Source organism: Callithrix jacchus, chromosome 14 (genome assembly GCF_049354715.1).
Source record: "Callithrix jacchus isolate 240 chromosome 14, calJac240_pri, whole genome shotgun sequence".
NCBI classification, from domain to species: Eukaryota; Metazoa; Chordata; class Mammalia; order Primates; family Cebidae; genus Callithrix; species Callithrix jacchus.
This window is the reverse complement of record NC_133515.1, coordinates 27741661-27759739: the sequence shown is the minus strand read 5'-3', so window position 1 is coordinate 27759739 and position 18079 is coordinate 27741661. Positions and strand designations below refer to the sequence as shown.

The following is an 18079-nucleotide window of genomic DNA, read 5'->3' as shown; positions in this document are numbered from 1 at the left end:
GGTGGCTGGGCAGTTAGCACAGACACTGCTCAGGCCCAGCAAACCAAAAGTCACAGCCAATGGGAGAGGCAGCTTGCGGCGATTCATCAGGCCTGGCGCTCCAGACCCACCACACAATGGCTACGCCCAGTGCTTTGGGAGCAGAGTTTTCCCTTCTAAAAGCAGACAGCTGTCAAGGGACACACCTGGCCAAGTAAGTGTCCGGCTCTCTATCAAGACCTCAAGCAGGCCAATGGAGCTGAGAAACATGTGTCTCAGCTTTCCAGCCATCCCAGGAAGTCAGGACATATCTGAGACCCCCTCAACCTCCCACCCAGCTCCTGCCCACTGGCATTGGTGTGCCTGAGCCAGTTGGCACCCAGCCAATCGGTAGCATCTCTTCTGCACTGAGCCTTCAGTGACTCATCGTGGTACCTTGAAATCAGCAGGAGTATTTACACCGTGGATACCAGCAAATACTTTGGTTTTTGTTTTTTTTGGTTTTTTTTGCTTATAGAGCCATTTGTTAGGCATTTACCAACACAACATGAAACCAGACCCCCTCCCTACAAAGCACCATAGATCTGTAAGTGGCCAAGCTCTGTGTCAATTCTTCCCCTCCCCAAAGTAAAGTGCAGGTCACAGGCTCATTGAATACCAATAACTTAGATATTCAGTGACTGAACACAGATTTGTTATAAGCTCCACACATGCCCGCACTCTGCCTGATCCTCTCCAGTGTGCGGACACTCACACCTGAGTGTGACAGCCACACCTGAGATATCACCCTGCCAGGCAGTCAGTGTTCTTATTCTTGTTATAGGTGGAAACCCAGAGGTTCTGAAAGGCGAGGTACACAGGCACCTCAGTGGGGTTCAGCTAGGACTCCTGACTGCATTTGTTGATCACCTCAACACGGTGGGCACTCCCAGCACCCTCTGTGTTTACACAAACTGCTCCATTCAATTCGATTTTTCCTCCCACAGGACACCATCTAGTCCAGGCCCCTACTTCAGGCTGATGAAGTAAAATATTCTCATTTTAAAGGTGAGAAAATGGGAGTCCAGAAAGATTAGAAAGAGTCTGGAACCCTGGTCTCTTGCCTCCTGTGCTCTAAAATGAAAGCTTGGCTTCTGCCGGGAGCCAGTTTTTAAAACAAACCTTTGATCAAATCTGGGAGGCAAAATTGCCAGGTTCTTTGGAATAGAAAGGGAAGAGAATAGTTTGAGATCATCCGGAAAAGAATAGTGTGAGATCATCCAGAAAAGAATAGTTTGAGATCATCCAGAAAAGAATCATTTGGGGAAAGTGGTGGGTGGGGGGGAGTTGTTTATGGTGAAACTGACACGTAACCAATACACTCTTACTTTTGAGTTTACTATTCAGTCATGAAATGCTTTTGGAGCCCCTCTGCTACCAGTGCATGGGCTTTAAAACTATTTGTTGACTAAATGCTGTGACAGGTGCTAGAGAGAGCAAAGTCACTTCCTTGGTTTAAGACCAGTGTAGGCCGGGAGCAGTGGCTTACCCCTGTAATCCCAGCAGAATTGGGAGGCAGAGGTGGGCAGATGACAAGCTCAGGAGTTCGAGACCAGGCTGGGCAACATGGTGAAACCCTGTCTCTTCCAAAAATGCAAAAAATTAGCCAGGGGTGGTGGCTCATGCTTGTGGTCCCAGCTACTTGAGAGGCTGAGGTGAGAGGATCTCTTGAGCCCAGGAGGTGGAGGTTGCAGTGATCCATGACTGCACCATGGCACTCCAGCCTGAGTGACAGAGCGAGACCCCACCTAAAAAAAAAATGCAAAATTGGTTCTAAATAACTTTTCCACAGAAAACTCTGCCATAATAAATTCAAAAGTATCTTATTTTAGGGCATTTGGTTTTTATTAGATTTATTTGTAAGTACTCACCTATCAACAATACCTCAAGAAGGCTGGGCGCAGTGGCTCACACCTGTAATCCTAGCCCTTTGTGGGGCTGAGGTGGGTGAATCACTTTGAGGTCAGGAGTTTGAGACCAGCCTGGCCAACATGGTGAAACCCAGTTTCTGCTAAAATTACAAAAATTAGCTGAGCATGGTGGTGTGCCTGTAATCCCAGCTACTCGGAAGGCTGAGCCAGGAAAGTCACTTGAACCCAGGAGGTGGAGGTTGCAGTGAGTCAAGATCGAACTGCACTCCAGCCTGGGTGACAGAGCAAGACTCCGTCTCAAAAAAAAAAAAACCCAATACCTCAAGAAAGAACCTAACGTACACTCAGGTAAAACAAAAACGTCATGTTTGAGATTTGCTGCCATCGGCAAAGTTAAGCAAAGGCATCAATGACTCATTCTTCAGAAGGAAAATAAGGGATAAGAGTACAAAATTGACCTTTTATACTTTTGTCCCTGGAACTTTGTCTAATCCATCTTGTTTAGGAACAAATTCTTAGACTCATTTTCTCTTCTTTATTGACTGCTGAAAACTGTTTTCCTGCTTGGGAAAGCTTTTCTTTCTCCTTACTCCTGAGTTTATTGATCAGTGTTGGTGTTTTTTCAAATTTCGGTCAATTTGTGAACTTTCCTACAGAAGACAGAAACAGCTCTCCAGGAACTGGCCAAGTTGGGCATCCCACCCTTTGTGCCATGTTTACATATTCTCGGGAGAACTAAGCCAGTTGCTGTGAGAAGTAGGCATTGGCTGTGAGTGAAATGGGCGCCCCATGTGTGTGTCGCATCTCTAAAGGCTTCCAGGAGAGGATGTTTGACCCCACATTACAGATGAGGAAACTGGGGGCCTACGCTCATTGCATTAATACAGCATGGGACAGAGTTTCGACATATCATGATTGCCGGGTTCTGGGTGAAGAGTTGAGGTGCAGGCTTGACCCTGGAGTTGCTTACAGTGCCAAGGGCAGACAGAGTGTGCAAATGAGGAAGAGTAGCCCGCTTCGTGCCATGGGAACACCGTGTGCCGCTTCTGGAGAGCGACAGGCTCACGGAGGACTCGTGCAGGGAAGGTGCCTTGGGAGGACTGGGTTTTGAAGAAGGGGTTAAAGTTTCCCACGAGTGAAGGATGAAGTAAAAGCCGCATCAGGGAAGCAGCGGGGCAGTGTGGTGCGTTCAGAGTGCAGTGAGGACTCTGCAGCTGGGGTGTGGGGCGGTAAGGGCGGAAGCCAGAAGGATAGGGTGGTGCTGGATTGCTGGTGAGTTTGGGGGCTTTATCTCTTGACCCCAGAAATCAACCAGGGAAGGGTTTTGAGCAGGGAAGAGATGCGACTGGTTTTTAGAAGGCTGAACTCTGGTAGGAGTGTGAACGTCATCGCCATAGTCCAGCTGAGAAAGACTGCAACTGTGGCAGAATGGAGAGAAGAAACTGATGGCTTCTTCACATTTTTCATTTATAATACGGTTATAGTTTCCTGTTACATAGAGCCTCTACGAGGACAAGGAGAGCATTTTGAATAATGTCGCTGTCACTGTGGTGGGAAGCTGTCTGCACCCAGGGTTTGGGTGTAACCTTGTGTTCTGGGTGGCAGTGGGTACTTTACATGTCCCGAAAGGCCTGGGAAACCCTTACTTCTCTATCAAAAGGGACCCTAGGTCTGGGTCCCCAGAGTCACTATTTACCATAGGAGTTCAGAGAGGCAGGAAAGACCGGTCACTAAACCTGAGAGCCTTGGAGTCTCCTAACGGGCAGATGGCCAAAATTGAGTGAGACTAAGTGTAGGGCTGGAGAAAGGGGCGCTTCTCTGTCTACTGGGCCTCTCCTCTAGAAGCAGTGGAAGGTATTCTCTGGGCTGGAGTTTCTCACCTGTGCAGTTTTTGGAACTAACTTGTTTTGCTTGCTTACAACAGTGGGAAGCATTGCTGTGGATTCTGTAACATGAAACTTTGTTTCCTCTGTTGCCCAGGCCCTACTTAAAGGCTTTTCTGTGAGAACGGGTGAACAGGGAGAATGTGGGCATTCCCCCAAGCCCTGTAGAGTCCTGTCCACACTAAGCGAGTGTGGGACAGGGTGAGGATGGCTGGGGCGGGGCCCTCCCGACCTTCTGGGACTACCTTCTGGGAGCCAGAGGGTTAATCTCCGTAGTTTATTGGCAGTCCTGCCTCGCTGTACAGGGCATGCTGGGATTTCCTCCCAGCTGTTTTACATCATGAAGATTTGTGTGTTGGGGAAATTCCAGGGCACAGCTGCAATTAATCTGCTCCATGGCTCCAATCAAAGGGAGGATTCTGCAGGAGGATTCTCTGCCTCCCTGCAGGAAAGGGGGCTCTAGCTCTCTAGTGACAGCATCCTTCAGAGGGACCCTTCCCAAGACTCATGTTGAGTGGAAACAGCCCACCTGGCCAAGTGCTTGCCCCACAGAAGGCTTTAAGGAGGGGCCCAAAACATTAAGAAAGAGAGGAGCAGAGCCCCTCCAAATAATAAAGCCACAAGAACACTGATGGCAACACTTGATAACGATGTCACCCAAAGGAAAGAAAACTTTGTTCACCTTTACTTAATGTAGAAGTCAAAAATTTGAAACATGACTAGCATTCCACAACATAGCCTAGGAAAGAACAAACCACCATGACCAAATAGGGCTTACCTGGGAAACGCAAAAATGCCTCCATGTAAGAAAATCTGTTGCTATATATACATCTCATAAATGAGTCAAATAAGAGAAACCACATGACCATTTTGGTAAATGCTGAGAGAAAAATGCAACAACTGCTCCAAAGAAAACAGTGTAAAAATAGGATTAGAATCATCCTTCCTTAACAAGGTAAAGACATGTTTTAAACCACAACCTCAGTCTACTTAACTGTGAACCACAACAGCAGAACCCCAGTCCCTAGAAAAGAGTTTTCCAGATTCAGTGAGATTGAGAAACTGTATGTGTCCTGTCTTTTTTTTTTTGAGATGGAGTTTCGCTCTTGTTACCCAGGTTGGAGTGCAATGGCGCAATCTCGGCTCAACGCAACGTCCGCCTCCTGGGTTCAGGCAATTCTCCTGCCTCAGCCTCCTGAGTAGCTGGGATTACAGGCACACGCCACCATGCCCAGCTAATTTTTTGTATTTTTAGTAGCGACGGGGTCTCACCATGTTGACCAAGATGGTCTCGATCTCTTGACCTCGTGATCCACCCGCCTCAGCCTCCCAAAGTGCTGGGATTACAGGCTTGATGTGTCCTGTCTTAACAATATACAGTAGCATATGTAAATCAAAGACAGTAGTACCTGCCATTTGGGTTTGGTGTTTTCCTTTCTATTTTTGAGTATCCAAAAGAGAGTACTTAACCCATAGAAAGCACCCCAGAAGTGGAAGTTGCTTGGCTGTTGCTTTGCCATCAATTGCACTGATGCTATACATTATCATTTCAATGTGCTACATTCCAGTGGACATCCCCCAGGGAGGGAGGTGGCTGGACCGACCTGTGTACATATCTTCGCTATGTGCTGAAGCACGGCCATGACACAATGGTCAGGAGCTGGGCCTTGCAGAGCCAGTTAAATGTAGACTAGACTGGGCATGGAGAAACCAGCAGTTTGTTTGCTTTAAGACAGAGTCTCACTGTCACCAGGCTGGAGTGCAGTGGTGCGATCTTAGCTCACTGCAACCTCCGCCTACCTAGTTCAAGTGATTCCCCTGCCTCGGCCTCCTGAGTAGCTGGGACTACAGGCATGTGCCACCATGCCCGGCTAATTTTTGTATTTTTAGTAGAGACAAGGTTTCACCATGTTGGCTAGGATGGTCTTGATTTCCTGACCTCATGATCGGCTTGCCTCGGCCTCCCAAAGTGCTGGGATTATAGGGGTGAGCCACGATGCCCGGCAGAAACCAGCAGTTTTAACCTGCCCACATACCATTACCATGCAAAGAACCTAAGCATAGTCACCCATCACTTACTTCCCCAAGGACACCCATGAGTCATTGCCCTCAGGGTGATCATGGGATTGGCCTCACAGCTAAGAAGAGCTTTATTGGCTGGACATGATGGCTCACATCTATAATCACAGCACTCTGAGAGCAAGCAGGGAGGATCGCTTGAGCCCAGGTGTTCAAGACCAGCCTGGACAGCATAGTAAGACCCCCATCTATGAAAATAAAATATAAATAAACAGAAGAACTTTATTTCCACTCTAGTTGGGCTGGGCGTGACCTAGGAGTTCAGAACTACCTGGCTGCCTTCAGATTTCTGATACCGCAGTGGAAGAGGATTACAAGGGGTGTCACTGGCTCCTGCTGCCCCAATTCATGGTTCTGGGAGGCTCAACTGCCCTTTCCTTGGAGTTGTGATGCAGAGGCAAGCTGCAGGGGCTCCAAAGTGTTAGAGCTCTTCCTTCACCCCCATCACTCATCTCAAAATCTTAAAAAAGACAAAAAAAATAGAAAAGGGGAAGTGACGATCCTCCATACCCCTGCCTCCCAGAATGAGTCCCATCCTGCACACCGCCCCCGTGCCACCCCAGGCACAGCTGGAGCAGGGTTGGTCCTGGTGAGATGCTCACTGTTCCCAGGACGCCTTTGCCTTCTGCTCTTTTCACTCACACTGCCTGACTTGTCTGTAAGGGGCCAGGTATCAGTGATGGGCACAGCCAGTGTGGTCTCGCAGCAGAAGCCAAGACTCCTTGTTACATAGATAAAACAAGTGCATGGTCAGACACCCAAAAGAGTGGCTATTACTGAAAACCCTTACTATAAATGTGTGTATAAAATACAAGCATACAGAGATGTACTTATTTGTATGCTTGATATCCCTTGATATCCCCAGCACCAAGGCAGACAAACCCCCATGGAGCTCACAGTGTATGGGGTACCAGCTCCTTGGCCACTAGAGCAGTGATTCTCAGTTGAGGGAGGGAGGATTCTCTCCCCCAGCCCCAGGAGACATTTGGCAAAGTCTGGAGACATTTTTGATGATCTGTATGGGAGTGCATCGGCATCTAGTATTATAGTTAGAGGCCAAAGATGTTGTTAAACTTTACAGGATAGCCCACCACCCCCAATAAAAAAAATATCCAGCCCAAAATGTCATAGTGCCGAGATTGAGAAATCCTGTGCTTTAATCCTACAAGCCAACTATGCCAGACCATCTATAAGGTCACTTGAGAGTATTATGTAAGACCCAAAACTCTAGCACCGTCCCAAACTAGGGTTCACATTTCTTTGGACCACTCCCATATGCTCTAAGGACATCCCTGGGAAGCCAACAAGTAAGAAGAGTGTTCAGCATGTGTGTGTCTTTGTGGCCCTAAATAGGGAGCAGATGCTGGTAGAGTTGATGAATTTCAGGAACCCTTCCGTCCTGTTTAATGTTAGGGGGTATGGATTTGGGATACTTCGCCTTAGCACCTGATAGTTGTTACTGTAGTTCAATTTTTAAAAAGAAAAATGTACACGTTGTTGCTTCTAGAAAAACTAGTGTAATGTTTAGGCTTCAAGTGCAAGCTCTGGGCACCTTCAGCATCCCTCCAGGAGAACGCTGACATGCACGGACCCATTCTGTTTCTGGGTTGCCAGCTCCGTGCGAGACAGAGGAGAGAGAGAAGCAAAGAAAAGGCTGCTGATGGGAGATGAGGAAGACGGTTTTAGGAAAAGCTTCATGAACTCATGGTGGTGTGAAAGGTGTGGGATTCGAAGTCAGGAGACCTATGCTCTGGCTTCAGCTCTCTTATATGAAGTTGGGCAAGCCATTTAGCCTTTGTTTATGTCCATTAGCTTCTTTTTCTTTTTTTTTTTTAGACAGGGTCTCACTCTGTCACCCAGACTGGAGTATAGTGACACAATCTCAGCTCACTGCAACCTCTGCCTGCTGGGTTCAAGCAATTCTCCTGGCTCAGCCTCCCGAGTAGCTGGAACTACAGGCATGCACCACCATGACAAGCTAATTTTTGTATTTTTAGTAGCGATGGAGTTTCACCATGTTGGCCAGGCTGGTCTTGAACTCCTGACCTCAAAGGATCTGCCCCACTTTGGCCTCCCAAAGTGCTAGGATTACAAGCATGAGTCACTGTGCGCAGCCTACTCCTTTTTAAAATTCGGGATAGTCACTCCTGCTTGTAATCGTAGGTTATTGTGAAGATTACACTGGGTTTCGTGTGTGAAAATGCTTTGGCAACTGCAAATGTAGCACAAATGTTACTCACAGTGGAAATGCGTTTTCAATAATGACACCAATATTTGCCCAGTGCTTTTCACTTGCAAGGGCATTGAAATCACAGTTAATTTGTGTATGGTGTGTGGGCTCTGGATAGGGCAAGGGATGGTGGTGGTGGGGAGGAAGAAGATAGGGTCAGCAGAGGACACGGACAGAGGTGAGACCCAATTTGAGGGCTGAGGGGTGGGGGCACAGAGGTCCCAAAGTGAAAAGACTGTCCTTATTCATAGGGCTTCATTCCCGATTCCCACCAGACCTCCCACGTCAGGCCTGTGTGGCCCATCCCATGTGCTAGGCTGGCCTCTGGCACATGTGACCTTAAGTTGTGGTTCCTGCCCATGGATGCCTTTTTGAAGGTCCAGTCTCTGCCATATTGGTCAAGACTTATGGTGGATGAAGAGCAAAGGGGCCTTCTGTGGCTCCTCCCATCCACCTCCTGCTCTGTACACAGCAGAGCCAGATTGTGATTGGTTTTTCCTGATTACATGACCAGAGCAAGGGATGATTTAAAGACTTCTTTTTTTTTTCTTTTTTTGAAACAGAGTCTCACTCTGTCGTCCAGGCTGGAGTGCATTGGCACGATCTCAGCTCACTGCAACCTCCACCTCCCAGGTTCAAGCAATTCTCCTGCCTCAGCCTCCCAAGTAGTTGGGACTATAGGCCTGTGCCATCATACTCAGCTGTTTTTTGTATTTTTTAGTAGAGATGGAGTTTCACCACGTTGGCCAGGCTGGTCTTAAACTCCTGACCTCAAGTGATCCACCTGCCTCAGCCTCCAAAAGTGCTGGGAATGCAGGTGTGAGCCACTGCACCCAGCCAAAGACTTCTTTCTATGAAACTCTTCCTGGAGCCACCACTTTCCATTGGAGCTTTAGAATTCTGCAGAGAGGCTGCTTGCAGGTCTGCTGCCCAGAAGCAACCTGTGAATGTTGACACTAAGACAACATGTGCGCTTTTGCTCCTGGCAAAGACTAATGGTTTGCTTATGGAAATAATAGGTGTCATTTATCAAATGTCTCCCATGTGCGAGGCACTGTGTTCACTATGTGACACTGTCCTTAGTCCTTCAAACAACCTGTACGGTGAGTGATACTAGCCTTGCCTTACAGATGCTACAACTGGGACTCAGAGTTGTTAATCACTCGTCCAGGGTCACACGGCCTACATTGGCAGAGTAAGAGCCTGAATGCAGGGCTCCAGAGCCCAGGACGGCCCTTCCCAGTGCTCCTGACTGTTGGTCCACTCAACTCACTTTCCAGGCTCTTGGCAAGGACTGTGCCATGCTAGAGAAGAAAGAGAGAGAGAGAGAGAGAGAGAGAGAGAGAGAGAGAGTGTGTGTGTGTGTGTGTGTGTGTGTGTGTGTGTGTGTGTTGGGGAGGTACTGTTTGGTTTGGGTTTTTTGCAGTGACGTGGGAAAGAAGGGGGTACTGGGTAATCTTTTCAAGGCTGAGAGACATTATAATGAAGTAAAGCTCAGCATCCTTTACTTCATTATAAAGTAACATCATCCAGTTGGGATAGATGTTACCCATGACTCTGTGACAGGCAGATGGCTGTTATTCATTCATTCCCAGATACTTTTGGATGGCTGTTTCATAGGGAGCATTGTGTGTGGATGCTGTAAGCGATGGAAATGAATGGGGCAGGATGGCCATCTGGGAGCCTCTTCTTCCTTGATCAGCCCTGCCTGTCACATGACTACAGCAGAGAGGACTTGAGCCTCACCAAGAGGTTTAGAATATGTTGATTCATTGTGCTGGAATGGATCGGTTCCCTCCGCCACTTAAAAGTTCAGCTTAGTTGTCATTCATGTCCCCCGAAAAATGACAGAGGGCATGGTGAGGGTGGTAGTGGTTGTAAATGTACGCTTGTCCCTGTTATGATCATTTGGAAATTGACCCGGTACAGGGCGTGTGGCATGAAAATACAGGCCTCCCCAATGGCCAGTGGCGGCACCCTAATAGCAGTGCTCTGCAAACTTTGGGTACTTGTAAGGCCTCATCTCACCAGCAGCTTTTTCTTTTCTATTCCCTGTGCAGTACCTGCAGATGAAATGGCCCCTCCTCGATGTCCCCTCCAGTGCCACAGTCAAGGACACGAGGTCACCATCTCCAGCACACTTGGTAAGTCTGTTTCACCATAAAGTACCAAAAGGCCACTATCACTGGCCTCATCCGAAGCCACTGCCTTCTGCCCTTATGCTGAAGCAGATGGGGTCTAACATTGTGTCCTCAGATGTGTGAGTACAGTACAGTGAGGAAGAGCTAAGTGATTGGGACTAACAGTTGGGTTGTGACCTATACCTCAGCACACATACCACACTGCCTCGAATGTTGTGTGATTGGAAGAGCTGTCCCCTACCCCCATGGCCCTGGCTGCCCACCCTGGTCATCATGGAAGACGTCCTCCAATCCGTCCATGCTGCCATCTGAACCCCTGCCCACTTCACATGGGCAAGAGTGGCCTCTCTCTCCTGTGAGGCTCACCCAGTATTGTCTGCTCTTCTCCATCATAGCTGCAAGGCAATAGTTGAAGAGGTCCTTCTGTACAGGATGTTATAGGAAAGAATTTAATAGGACACGTATAAACAAATGCCCCTCAGGGCAGCCAAGTCTATTCTTCCAGGCCCTGTAGCAATACCAGCCAGAAAGGAGGGTCTGAACAGTCCTGGGAGACGGGAGCAGTGGCTCCAAGCAGGTCCTCTGGCCTCTTCAGGACATGCAAAGGACTGAAACCCAAAGCCAATAGGAGATGCCCCTGGAACAGAACTGGATATTCCACTTTCCTGGACTTTTCTTGGGTGCTTGGGTCAACACTTGCCTGAAGACACACTCACCCCACAAGCTCACTAGTGCTCGCCCACTGTTCAGTGAGCTTCAGAATCCTGGGATGCGGTTAGAAGGACCCCCATCCTGCATGACCTATACATTTTACAGACAAGCAAACCTAGGGCTTCACCGTTACTACCTCGTACTGGTTATTGGCAACTGGGCTTCTGTGATGTTTATTAAAGTTTAATTATAGAACATTTTAAAGATGTATAAAAGTAGAGAGAATTATATAATGAATTCCCATGTTCCCTTCACCCAGAATTTCCCTCCCGCTACATTGGGTTTTAAAGCGAATCCCAGATGTTATTTACCTTGTAGGACATTTTACGATATACTGATAATTCTTGTTCATTGAAAGCTTAGAGTCGGCCAAGAGAGGTGGCTCACACCTATAATCCCAGCACTTTGGGAGGCCGAGGCAGGCAAATCACAAGCTCAGAAGTTTGAGACCAGCCTGACCAACATGCTGAAACCCCGTCTCTACTAAAAATACAAAAATTGGCTGAGCATGGTGGCACACTCCTGTAATCTCAGCTACTTGGGAGGCTGAGAGAGGAGAACCCAGGAGGTAGAGGTTGCAGTGAGCCAAGATCACACCAGTGCACTCTAGCCTGGGCAACTGAGTGAGACTCCGTCTCAAAAAGAAAAAAACAAGGCTTAGAGTCTGGCAGAAGAGAAAGAAGATATGTGCAGAAAGATAAATAAGTAAGGGTACAGGAAGCCTTTGTGGTTTCCAGTAATCAGAAGACTCGTCCTTGTGGAGCCCTTGGGAATTTACAGTGGGATGCCATGTGCAGCTCTCAGGTGATTATCACAGCCATCACTAGGGAAGGTGAGGATGACAGTGGAAGGAACCATGAGTGGCAGGAGTAGCCATCCAGGAAAGGCAGCAGATTCTGCGGCCGGTCACCAAGACACAAGCCGCCCATTTAACAAGCGCCCCTCAACTCAGGCATAAGCCAGGATGGTGACTCTGGCCCTGAGTCCCACTTGGGATGGCCAAGCATGAGGCACAAGTGCCCTCTGGTGGTGCCAGTCAGCCCTGGTGGAGGATGTCTGGACCACATCCACCCACTCCAGACCTAGTTTTCACCCCTCACTTCCCCCAGCACAGCCATCTCTGTTTCAGATCTGTGCCTTTCCCATCTGTCCTGTGCCATCCCCCAGCTCACTCCTGCAGACCTGAGATGGCTGGGTCCTCTGTCTTAGTGTTTCTCTGCATATTGTCACATTTCCATCTACTTTTCAAAAACATTTATTTCCCTTTAAAAACTAACACATGAGGCTGGGCACGGTGGCTCACACCTGTAATCCCAGCACTTTGGAAGGCCGAGGTGGGCAGATTACCTGAGGTCAGGACCAGCTGGGTCAACATGGGGAAACCCCATCTCTACTAAAAAAATACAAAAAAATTAGCTGGGCATCGTGGCCTGCGCCTATAATCCCAGCTACTTGGGAGGCTGAGACAGGAGAACTCGGGAAGTGAAGGTTGCAGTGAGCTGAAATCGCGCCGTTGCACTCCAGCCTGGGCAACACAGACAGACTCTGTCTCAAAAAAAAAAAAAAGACCAAACACATGGGGGCTGGGTACAGTGGCTCATGCCTTTAATCTCAACACTTTGGGAGGCCAAAGAGAGAGGAAATTGCCTGAGGCCAGGAGTTTGAGACCAGTCTGTGCAACATGGCAAGATCTCTACAAAAAATTTTACAAGTTAGCCAGATAGTCCCATCTACTCAGGAGGTTGAGGTGGGAGGACAGCTTGAGCCCAGGAGTTTGCAGCTGCAGTGAGCCATGATTGTGCCACTGCATTCCAGTCTGAGTGACAGAGTGAGACCCTGCCATGAACAACAACAAAAAAAACCCTAACACATGTACTCTGAGTTTCCCATTCTTCCTTTTGCACAGAGCAATCCTTCTCTGAAAAATGAAAGAAAAACCCTGTGTTCAGCCTTCCTGTTCCTGGGAGCACCGTCCCGATTCTCTTTTAATGTTTCCCACACCTGTCACCTCCTTTCTTCTGCCACTCCTCTGCAGCCCGGCTCTGCGCTCCAGTCGCATCTAATAACCAACTCTACTCCTTTTCCTGCCTTTTTGTGACACAGCTGACACCCAGGCCCCGACTACTCTCTGCTTCCTGTAAATCTTCATTTCATTGACTCCAAGATACTATATTAATACACATAAACAGTTTTTTGTCCTTTCTAAGCTTCCATTTTCTTTCTAGACTTTTCTTCAAATAAATCAGATCTTCATCATCACTTATTACTCTCAATGTTTGTGACAGAAAAATATATAAAATCCTATCAGGAGAGTTGTAGGACTCTCAAGAAAGTTCTACACCCATAGTTCCAGCTGCCAAACCAACATCTGCCCATTGCAGATGTGCCTCTGCAAATAATAACTCAGCATTGCGGTGGAGCAGGAGCTCCTTATTTTGTCTAAGCACAGAGAAGCATGAACTGTGACCACACATGGCATTATAGATAGCAACATGGATAATCTTCTAGTACATTGTATATTACCATAGTCTGTATTCTAATATAGCAAAGCAGAAACAGGCCTCAAAAAATAAGGAACGTTTATGGGAGAAAATTTTAACATTAACGGGGAATTCAGCAGATGGGGAGAAGACCTTCATTCTCAATTTTTGAGGCAGAGCATCGCATTCCAGTGAGAGGTGTGTGTACCCTGCGATATCCGGGGAGGAGGGCATATGAGTGGGAGGCTGTATAATACACTTGGTTGAAATCCCAGATCCATCTCTTTCTATTTACGCAGCTCCAAGCAAATTACCTCATCTCTCTTTGCCTTGGTTTCCTCATCTATTAAATGGGGATTAGAAGAGGACTGACTTCATAGAGTCATTGTGCGAAAATGAGCCAGTGTATTGTAATGAGTCTAGAATTGTGCCTACCACAAAGTAAGTCCTCAATAACTATTAGCCTTCGACTCCCAGCGTCACCACCACCACCACTGCTACCGCTACCTCTACTGTTATTAAATGAGAGGGAAAGAACAATGAAAATACTGTTTAATTAGCAAAACTAAGAGATAATGAGGGCCTGAATTAGGTGCCAGAACAAATGGGCAGATTGCAGAGGTAACAGAGATAATGAGCCTATAGAATTTAGCATCTAATCCCCCAAGGATATGATTTAATTGGTCTGGGGTGCGGCTGGTATCTTAGTTTTTAAGCTCCCCAGGAGATTCTAAGGGGCAGCCAGAGTGGAGGATCATTGTTGTAATTGCAAATCACAAACCAGAGGCAGAGTAGAAGGAGGACCCGGAGACATCCCAGTTTGCGAAGTGCGGCTCTCTCCGGGCTAGATGTGTAAGCAGGTCTTGAAGGTTTTTCGGAGGGAGTCACTGAGGTTTGGATACTGGCTTTTTTGTTAAAATACTTGAGATTATGAAATGTATTTTAAGAGTCAGGAGTGAAATATTTAAGATGAGGTTTGCCCTGGGAGTAGAGCAAGTGAAAGAAACAGCCTGCATACTTGAAGAGATTTAGTGAGTCATGTAGAAGCTGTCTATCAGGGATGTGTAAGCAAGTCACAACCGGGCCAGGGTGCCGAATGAAGTTATATTAATCATTCAGACTTTACACCCTCAAAACAAGCTCTAAAGACTAACAATAACATTGTATAAGCAACTATTTTTAAGATCCAATCACTATAATCTCATCACTTGCAGATTATTATCTAGACCCCTCACCATGACCCACATGCCAGATCCCTGTCTTCCCCTCCACATGCCCGCAGGAGCACTGTGTCCAGCCATGCAAAACAAACATATGCCCCTCTAGAATATAACCAACACGAAGACAAGGAATCGCATCTGAGCGCCTGTTGTAATGCTCCGGAGCATCTGTTGAATGAATGGAAGAATGAATGGTCTGGTAAAAAGTTAATACCCCTTCTCTGCCCCCATTTACCCAGATCCAATTCCTTTTTTCTTTCAGAACCATGTTTTAATTTTAAAAAATCTTTTTTTGAAACCATGAAAGTAATGCATACACTCTTGGGAAAATGCCAGAAAACACAGAAAAAGATCTATAATCCCACAGCCCACAAACATTTTGTTAAATAGTATTTCAGTCTGCAGGTGGGTGGGTGGCTGTATGTGTGTGTGTGTGTGTGCTTATAACTTACTTTCTATTTGATGACTAAAATGCTTCCTGTCGAGGTAGATGCCTAATAAATTCTACTGAGTTACAGGCAAATGGGGCCACAGGCCAGGAGACAAATAATCCAAGTAATTTGGAAATGGTTGCGGTTCTCCAAAACTTTACAGTGACTTAATCCAGCTATTTGGAAAGAGTCAGATTTGCAGGTTTTTTTTTTTTTAATGCAAATTTTAGCTGTTAGACTGAGCATCCAAAATCAGAAAAGGGACCTAGGGAGTAGGAGTCGAGGGATAGAGGAAGGTGTGGAGAAAATCTAGATGAGGTTAGAGCAAAGGGAGAAATATCTACCAGCTTTGAAACTTTGCCACCTCTCTCTTCCTGGTTGCCTTTTAACATTTTAAAAATAGACAGACATAGATGGTTTCCAGTTGTTTGTTTTGAGACAGTCTCGCTTTTACCCAGGCTGCAGTGTAGTGGCGCAAACTCAGCTCACTGCACCAAACTCAGCTCACTGCAACCTCCACCTCCCGGGTTCAAGAGATTGTCCTGCCTCAGCCTCCCAAGTAGCTGGGATTACAGGCATGAGCTGCCACATCCAGCTAATTTTTTTGTATTTTTAGTAGAGATGGGGTTTCACCACGTTGGCCAGGCTGGTCTCGCACTCCTGGCCTCAAATGATCTGCCCACCTCAGCCTCCCAAAGTTCTGGGATTACAGGCGTGAGCCACCATGACTGGCCCAGTTTTTAAGCTAAAGTTAACATCCTGTGCATATAGTTGTATACATGTGCACTTTTCCCTCCATTAAAAAAAAAAAAAGTAGAGATAGGATCTCACTCTGTTGCTCAGGCTGGCCTTGTACTCCTTGCGTCAAGCGATCCTCCTACCTCAGTCTCCAAAAGTGCTAGGATTACAGGCATGAGCTATCATGCCCAGCCTCCCCATTTTAAGATATAATTTACATCTAGTGAAATTCACACAAGTATATAATTCTGTGAGTTTTGATAAACTACTGCAGTCATGTATGAGTTCACCACAGTCAAGATATAGAACAGCTTAGCTGGGTATGAAAAATAAAAATAAAAAACATATAGAACAGTTCTGTGTTAGCGTTCTCCAGGGAAAGAGAACCAAGGTGATGTATGTGTGTAGAGTGAGTGAGTGAGTATGTGTAGAGGGAGAAAGATTTAAGAGGGTAAGCTGGCAGGCCGGAGACTGGCAGGAGAGAGTTATAGTCTAAGTCTAAAGGAAGTCTCTTGGCAGAGTTTCATTCAGTTTTAAGGCTCAAGAATAATCCTCTTTGGCACCATTCATTCTCTTTCCTTCCAGCCCACCAGGATGGGACTTGTGCCCCTGAGGCCCTGGGCAGCAGCCTCACCTTCTGAATCCCCTCTTGGAGTCATTTTCCCCTCTTCTTGAAGGGTAACAAATGTTTACAGCCACATCGCTATAGCCCATTCTGCAGAAATCTGACAGCCTTCTTTCCCTTTGTTCTGTCTTTGTCTGCTTCAATCCAAGAGGGCAGTATTTCTGCTGAGGTGGTTCATTGAACCCATGAGTCACAGCCCCAGTCTCCTTATTATCTGATTGTCCAACCACACCATTCGTGTTCTCTCAGGAACACACCTTCTAATTGTTTGCAATGAGGCTAGGCTGAGAATTTTCTAAATTTTCAAGTTCCGGTTCCTATTTGCTTAACAATTTTTTAAGTTACTTCTCACATTTTACTATAAGCAGTAAGGAGAAACCAAGCCACACCTTCAGTGCTTTGTTTAGAAATCACTTATGCTAAATATCTAAATTCATCACTCACAAGTTCTACCTTTCACAAAACATTGCAACATAACTTAGCCATGTTCCTTCCCACTTTGTAACAAGAATCGCATTTCACTAGTTCCAATAACATGTTCCCAATTTCCATCTGAAGCCTCACCAGAAGCACCTTTAACATCCATAGTTTTGGGGTTTTGTTCTGGTGTGCACGTGTTTGTTTTGGTTTTGGTTTTGTGGGGGGTTTGGGGTTTTGTTTTTGAGATGGAGTTTTATTCTTATCACCCAGGCTGGAGTGCAGTGGTGCAATCTCAGCTGACTGTAACCTCCACCTCCTTGGTTCAAGCGATTCTCCTGCCTCAGCCTCCTGGGTTTTTGTTTTTTGTGTTTTGTTTAGACAGGGTTTCACTCTGTCACCCAGGCTGGAGTGCAGTGGCATGATCATAGCTCACTGCAGCCTCAACCTCAAGCATTCCTCCCTTCTCAGCCTCCCAAGTAGCTAGGACTACAGGTGTGCACTACTACATCCAGCTATTTTTAATATTTTTGTGGAGATGGAGTTCCACTATATTGCCCAAGCTGGTCTTGACCTCCCAGGCTCAAGTAATCCTCCTGCCTCAGCCTTCTAAATTACTGATTACTGGTGTTTGCCACTGCACCTGGCCATATATATTTTTAAGGGAGAATGGGAACATTTAAAAGGTAGCTGCATTTGGGAAGTGGGGAGAAGCATAAGACTAGTGGAGTGTTTAAGAAAATTTAATTTTCTGTGATGTTTTATTTAAGAAAAAAAGAACAAAATTAAAAGCTATAAAAACAATCCTACGTGGCAGGTTTTGGATTTGGTATCATTCTTTATACTTTACTGTATTTCTCAAAAAATATTTTTGGAGACTTTATGTCTTAAGTCAGCTATTTCTCTTTTTTTTTTAAGACTTCGTCTTGCTCTGTCACCCAGGTTGGAGTGTAGTGGCACAATCTCATCTAACTGCAACCTCTACCTCCCAGGCTCAAGTGATCCTCCCACATCAGCCTCCCAAGTACCTTTACCACAGGCATGCACCACCATGCCCAGCTACTTTTTTATATTTCTCGTAGAGATGGGGTTTCACCATGTTTACCAGGCTGGTCTCAAACTCCTGGGCTCAATCAATCCGGCCACTTGACCTCCCAAAGTGCTAAGAATACAGGCGTGAGCCACCACACCCAGCCCACGTCAATTATTTCTTTGACAATGCTGTGTAACAAACA

General features: G+C 46.6%; 1 protein-coding gene across 2 annotated transcripts in view; it reads left to right on the top strand.

Annotated features, from left to right (window-relative positions):
* Positions 1 to 18079, top strand: part of TCF7L1 (transcription factor 7 like 1) — a 179371-nt gene that overhangs the window by 138470 nt on the left and 22822 nt on the right. For both annotated transcript variants that reach the window (XM_035272116.3, XM_035272115.3), the window contains one exon: positions 10142 to 10225. In XM_035272116.3, coding sequence (XP_035128007.3) covers positions 10142 to 10225 — 84 coding nt within the window. The remainder of the gene's footprint in view (positions 1 to 10141; positions 10226 to 18079) is intronic.